The 6312-nt window shown below is 35.3% G+C and overlaps 1 protein-coding gene across 31 annotated transcripts; it reads left to right on the forward strand.

The window, feature by feature from the left end:
• Positions 1 to 383: 383 nt before the first annotated feature.
• On the forward strand, positions 384 to 5671 carry LOC107847062 (E3 ubiquitin-protein ligase CCNB1IP1 homolog). 31 transcript variants are annotated; one of them, XM_047395467.1, is made up of 14 exons: positions 385 to 747; positions 832 to 909; positions 1152 to 1202; positions 1910 to 1966; positions 2069 to 2157; positions 2264 to 2308; positions 2984 to 3071; positions 3414 to 3486; positions 3726 to 3771; positions 3905 to 3935; positions 4117 to 4372; positions 4573 to 4733; positions 4916 to 5192; positions 5264 to 5671. In XM_047395467.1, the coding sequence occupies exons 7-14, from the start codon at positions 3002 to 3004 to the stop codon at positions 5268 to 5270; spliced, it is 921 nt and encodes a 306-aa protein (XP_047251423.1). In that variant the 5' UTR covers positions 385 to 747; positions 832 to 909; positions 1152 to 1202; positions 1910 to 1966; positions 2069 to 2157; positions 2264 to 2308; positions 2984 to 3001; the 3' UTR covers positions 5271 to 5671. The 31 variants fall into 31 exon arrangements, with proteins under 31 accessions (XP_047251443.1, XP_047251420.1, XP_047251423.1 ...); XM_047395474.1 differs by having other exon boundaries at positions 2996 to 3071; XM_047395487.1 differs by having other exon boundaries at positions 384 to 747; positions 2264 to 3071; positions 4946 to 5192.
• Positions 5672 to 6312: the final 641 nt, after the last annotated feature.

Genomic DNA, 6312 nt, shown 5'->3' on the forward strand with positions numbered 1-6312 from the left:
AGGGTGATCTTCTTCCTTCAATTAGTGACTGAAATTTGGCTCCAAACCTAATTCAATTATTCACTAAATTATTCCAAATTTGATGTATGAACTCTTGAAGATGCTTCCAATTTTTTGAAAATATCCACTTCAAAACGAACTTCGTTTGCGAAAAATTAAAATTTTAGCTTCAAAGCTTTAATGGAGCTTCAATGGTTGTCAATGGAGGTTTAAGTTTGACCTTCAAGCTCAGATGAACTTCGAATCTGGTTAAAAAGTGATTCAAGTTATTTTAAAAAAATGAGTGATTTTAATTTATTTGGGAATAAATAAAATTACGGGATATATTTGTTAACTTCACTAACAATAGGAATAAAATTGACCTTATAGTATAATGAAGAGTAAAGTTAACCACTAAATATAAGTAGAGGAGTATTTCTAACTCTTTTCCTTTTTAAAATAAGTAAAATAATCTTTTTTGGTCACACGGTTATTAAGAAAATTAAAAAGAAAAGTGTAATTGGGAATTGAGATGCTAGTTCGATCATCTGTTTTACAGATCGCGGGTCGGGTCGGCGGATCCTTATTAACGACTTTTTTGCCGCCATTTCAATCAAATTCAAAAAACGCGCACATTATTAGTGCAGTAGCAGATGAATAATAGATGATCCAAAGAGAGATAGAGAGAGAAGCTACAATCGGAAATTTTTCGTGCTAGGGTTTCGATAGCTTTACGATTTTTCACTGGAGATTTTCATACTCGCGAAGGTTATGTGGAATTTCTACAGCTCTATAATTTGGTATTGAATTTCAATTGTTTGATTTCCTTATTTTCTTCTCTCTCATTTTCAGGTTGAGATACTCTTTTGGCGATTTTTAATGTTCGAAGTTCCGATTTTGTTTTCATTAGTCAACTGTATTTCAAATTCTGTAAGTACGATGCAAAATAAATCTCGCTCTCCGTGTGTTGTTTTTGTATATATTTGCATTTCAAGGTTTCGGATCAAATTTGTGGACAAGCAAGTTATTGAGCTCGTCCGATTTTGTTCTGATTATTCAACTGTATTTTTGAATTCCGTTTGTACGATGCAAAATAAATCTCGCCATCCATGTTTTTTGGTAATATTTTTGTTGATTTTGTATGTTCAAGTGCAAGTTTGTTTCGTTTCAAGGTTTCAGATCAATTTATTTGCGGACAAGCCAGTTATTGAGCTCATCTGAAGGTGAAAATTTGATATTCTTATTATCCGTTTGGCGGCTTGAAAATGATAGTATTGGAACTTGTTCATTGTCTACTTTGTAGCAAGTAATTTACCTATTCTAACTTTAGCTTTCCTAATGAAGGGATCTGGAAAATTTGTCATGTTTTTTTTTTTTCTCTCTTTAACGATTTAAGATTATCTCACTTCATGCATATTCATGATGTTTTACTTTATTGAAAGTGAGTATTCATCAAGATGTAAAACTCAGATTTTTCAATATACAAGCTGCAAGCAATTTCATGTGATAGTTATCTTGGTTGTTAGTGTTATCAGAACGAATTTTATGTCTTTCCAGTTAAAATGCATTTGTATATCATGCATAAAATATGGATATTCTAGCGGCCATTAGGCAGCTCGTCTTTCACATCAAGCATGTTTGAAATTGGGTTATCCAGATACAGTTTGCTGTTAAGTGGATTGTCTTTTTGTGTCATTTGAGATGCAAAGTTTGTTCGGGAATGTTGTCAAATATGTCGTAGGGATAATTAGTCATTTCTCATTGTATTTTCATGTATCATGGCTATAGAATGCATGGGATCAGAAGTGTTATGCTCAGAGTTTTTAATGATTACAGAACTTTGTGTAATGTGCCATGTCATTATTACTGCAGTAGTAGATGAATAATAGGTGATCCATAGAGAAGCTTCAATTAGAAATTTTTGTGCTAGGGTTTTTATTGCATAGGAGCCTTATATTTTTTGCCGGAGATTTTTGAACTCGTGGAGGTAATGTGGAACTTCTACAGCTCTATTATTATTTTGGAACCTCGCGATTTCATATTGAATTTCAATTGTTTGATTTCGTTATTTCTTCTCTGCTATTTACAGGTTATTCCTATGCCTGAGATACTCTTTGGCGATTTTTAATCTTTTAAGTTCCGATTTTGTTCTGATTATTCAACTGTCTTTCAAATTCTGTAAGTACGATGACAAAAAGATCTCGCTATCCCTTTTTATTTATTATTATATTTTTTTAAAATTTTGTTGATTTCATATATAATTCTTCAATGAGTGCATTTCAAGGTTTCGGATCAAAAGTTTGCAGACAAGCCAGTAGCCTCCCTGAAGGTGAAAAAATTTGCAGACAAGCCAGTAACCTTGTCTGAAGCTGAAAAATTTGTTGCTCAAGCGCTTGATTGTCTGATTATCTGTTTGGTGGCTTGAAATGATAGGATTGAACCCTGTTCATTGTCTATGTTGTAGCGAGTCCTTTACCTATTTGATCTAACGTTAGCTTTCCTACTTACGGGATCTGGAAAATTCATAGTTATCTCGGTTCATGCATATTCGTGATGTTTGTCTTCATTGAAAGTTGATTTAATGCTGATTGTTCAATACATAAGCAGAACTTGTTTTTTTAACTGTTATCAAAACGAGTTTTGTGTCTTTCCAGTTAGTTTCTTTGGTTATCCAAGTATGAATGCTGATATTTCAACAGTTTATAAGAAACTAGAGGTTTCAGATATGGATATTCTAGCTGCCAGCAGGCAGTTCTTCTTTCACATTAAGCATGTTTGATATTGGATTAACTAGATACAACTGGCTCTTAAGCGGATTGTCGTTTTGTGTCATTTGAGATGCAAAGTTTGTTTGGCAATGTTGTCAACTTTGTCGTACGGATAGTTAGTATTTTCTCATTGACTATTTCTGTGTGTGTGGATGTAGAATGAATGGGATAAAAATGTTATGCTTAGAATTCTTAATGATTTCAAAATTTTGTATAATGTGCTATGAAAATGACAGTCATCTCTGAAGGTTGAGATGAGATGCAATGCTTGCTGGCGAGAACTGGAAGGACAGGCCATCACCACCACTTGTGGCCACATCTTCTGTATCCTAGTTTTGTATGTGTTCCATATCTGTTTTGTGTGTATTCCAGCCCCCAAGGGAATGTCTCAGCAGTCAGACAAACTAGATAATCAAGGTTTGATTCCAGCAGAGGAGACATTGAGTCCCATCTGCCAATGTCTTGGTGGGAAGAGTTATCCGCTACTATACTGGCGGTAGGGTAGCAGGTACGTGATGGATCATTTGATGTGTGTGGAAGCTGGCACAGATATCACCGTAATCAGAAAAAAAATAGTGTTCCCATATAGGCGTGTATGTTTGCAAAGTTTTCTCATGGACATGATTTTGGTGTACAACTGCTATGATTCCTTAACAATATTAATAGGTATGAGTGATGCCAGTAAAATTCTCAGCAATGACGCTGCTTGTCCTATCTGTGATCAAGTTCTCTCTAAAAGGTTAGTGCTATCTAATATCATTTTCATCAAGTGTTGTTTAGTTCACCTAATAATGATTGATTTTGCAAAAGGTATATCATAAATTTGTTCCGGAACATTGATTTTGTTTTCCATTGCTACATTGTACATATTAATTGAGTTGTCTTTTACTTCTAATAGCTTTAACTATTCACTCAAAGTATTATATAGCATCTTCTTGAGGCTGTTGTGTAACCAAGCCTCTGATATTTTTGTTTCAGTCTCATGAAACCTGTAGACGTCAATCCAAGTGATGAATGGATAAATGTAAGCACACATTCATGAAAGGGTTGCTCCCTTATCACTTTCTACATTTCCAATGACCTAATCATATTTGTATTGTATCTTACTCATTTCTTAATCAGCATCCTAGTTAAAATTTGTTCACACCCTCATGCAGATGGTCATGGCTGGAATTACACCACAGATATGTATCCATCATCGTCTGTCCTGTGTTGCAACATCTTTAATATTCAGTTTTACTTTTAAAACAGAGTGAAGTTAGCTTAATTAAATTAACATACTATTTCCCAAAGTTGACATAGGATAACAATATCTTTACAGAAATGGTATTTACATTAGCTTCATTACTTACTCCTTAACCACACCCAGTAATGAAGAGTGCCTACAGAAGTGTGATGTTCCAGATTGGACAAAAGGAATTGGAAATGCAGTTCAAGATGAACAAGATAGTAGCTCAATGCCGTCAGAAATGTGAGATGATGCAGGAAAAGTTCTCTGAAAAGTTGGAGCAAATTCACACTGCATACCAGAAGGTGTCTAAAAAGTGCCAAATGAAGGAACAAGAGATCGAGAGCTTATCTAAAGACAAGCAGGAACTACAAGAAAAATTTGCTGAGAAATCCAGGTTCTTCTTACAGTATTTAAGGCATATTCTATTTGTCCAATTAAAAAATTAAGAAATCCAGTGGAACTGCAAAAGTGTGCTCTATTATCCACTATAATCTATTAACTGGGGAGATTGGAAAGTGTGCTGTGGTTTACTGCTAAAATCTGCCGTCTTTGGTATGTGCTCTCAGAAATAACATAGGTTTCTACTACTGTCAGGCAAAAAAGAAAACTTGATGAAATGTATGATCAGTTGAGAAATGAATATGATTCAGTAAAGCGCACAGCCATTCAGCCAAGTAATTTCTTTTCAAGGCCAGAGCCTGATTTGTTTGCAAATCCTGCTAATATGATGGACAACAGAGATAACATGAGAAAAGGTAACTCATTTTGTATTTAGAATAATCACATGGCACATGTGAGGCTGGTGTAGTTTGCAAAACACGATTTCGTTGTCTGAAATGTATGAATACTCATTGTCAAAATTCTTTGAATTTCGGTATTTTGCTCTCAAAACTGCATTAACCTTTTAGCAAGACATTAGTCGACTCATTTGTCGCAGATTGGTCCGTTCTCACTCCTGAAACTCCAGGACCAAGAGAAGACATATGGCCTCCAGCAAGACAGAACGGTTCCAACTCTGGCCCTTTTGATGTCTCAAGTGGCTCCCCTGTAAGACAGTCAGCAGTACCAGTGGATGCTGGAAATAGAAGAGCAGGTGCACGTCCCATGCTTGGTGTTGCAACTGAGGCAACCAATCCCTCAATGACCCTTAGGAATCTCATCTTATCACCAATTAACAGACCTCAACTCTCCCGCAACAGACCACAGATGTTCACGTAAGCCACAAAATTTACATCCAATAAACTAATATTGAGAATTAAACTCTTACAAATATTTGGTTTTCCAGGTTTTAAGTTGGGAGATCTTTCAATTTCAGTAGTGTGGAGAAAAATATACCTGAGCTGCAATGATGAACCAGGTTTCCTTGACATTTTCATTGGGAAATATAGCTGTGAATGACAGTGCCAGATATTGAAATGCTTAGCTGACTTTTCTTTCGTGGTGGAAAAAGTAAAGATGATGTAGAGTAATATTTCATAGTTTACATACAAATGGATGATGTGATACGCTTTCCAGTTTAATAGTTGCAACTTCTCTTGCACTACATAAGTTGTAGCATATGCCTCTTTCATATTTGAGGAGTCAGAAGTTACTAGTTTGGACAATTGGAACACTATCTTCCTTGTGCTGTAAATTGCCAGTACTCTTTAGATTACGTGCTGCTAACCTACAAGAACTGTTTATTTTTGGTACTTATATGATCTCAAGATCTAGCAAAGATTCGAAATTGGAGCTTTTGGAGTGATTGGACAAATACTTGCACAAACTTGCACCAAATGTTTACACCAGATTGTATTAATTTATCATGATCAAGTGATGAATTGAGATGATAGAGTATGTATTCATTAACTATAGTTTAGTGTTTAGTGATAATAGTGTATATTGCATGTTAGTATTCATTTGATTGGCGTAAATGTCGGATGTGGTGAAGTTTTATTGTAGTCTTTTTTTTTTTTATAATCGAGGTGTCCGGGCCAACTTTCATGCACCTCAAATAATTCTACGGGATACCTGCCACCTCCCACCACCAGCAGGTTTATAACACGTTTAACAGAGTAGAATCATCAAAAATCCCTCTTTAAGATACCTTCCAATCCCAAATCCTCAAGCTTCGTAAATCCATGTTCTAAGCTACTGTTAACTCCAGGAGTTGGAGTTGCACATATTGCTGACATTTATGACATAGGAGGGGAGATCAGTGGATTTTATATGGACAAACAGAGATCATCTATTTGGAAGTTGCAATTTGATGGGAAGGACAACCAAGATTACACACATTGCTCATTTTGTTGAAAATTGCAATATATGAGTCTGCAGTAGTTATGTTAGTAGTGA

This window comes from Capsicum annuum, chromosome 8, assembly GCF_002878395.1.
Source record: "Capsicum annuum cultivar UCD-10X-F1 chromosome 8, UCD10Xv1.1, whole genome shotgun sequence".
Classification (NCBI taxonomy): Eukaryota; Viridiplantae; Streptophyta; class Magnoliopsida; order Solanales; family Solanaceae; genus Capsicum; species Capsicum annuum.

What these genes read in the sequence shown, in the direction of transcription:
- LOC107847062 (XM_016691318.2), top strand. Translation starts at nt 859, where the DNA reads ATGTTCGAAGTTCCGATTTTGTTTTCATTAGTCAACTGTATTTCAAAT. An exon ending in GATCAAGTTCTCTCTAAAAG is followed by an intron (nt 3,487 to 3,725) that starts GTTAGTGCTATC and finishes TTTTTGTTTCAG; the next exon opens with TCTCATGAAACCTGTAGACG. An exon ending in CAGAGATAACATGAGAAAAG is followed by an intron (nt 4,734 to 4,915) that starts GTAACTCATTTT and finishes CATTTGTCGCAG; the next exon opens with ATTGGTCCGTTCTCACTCCT.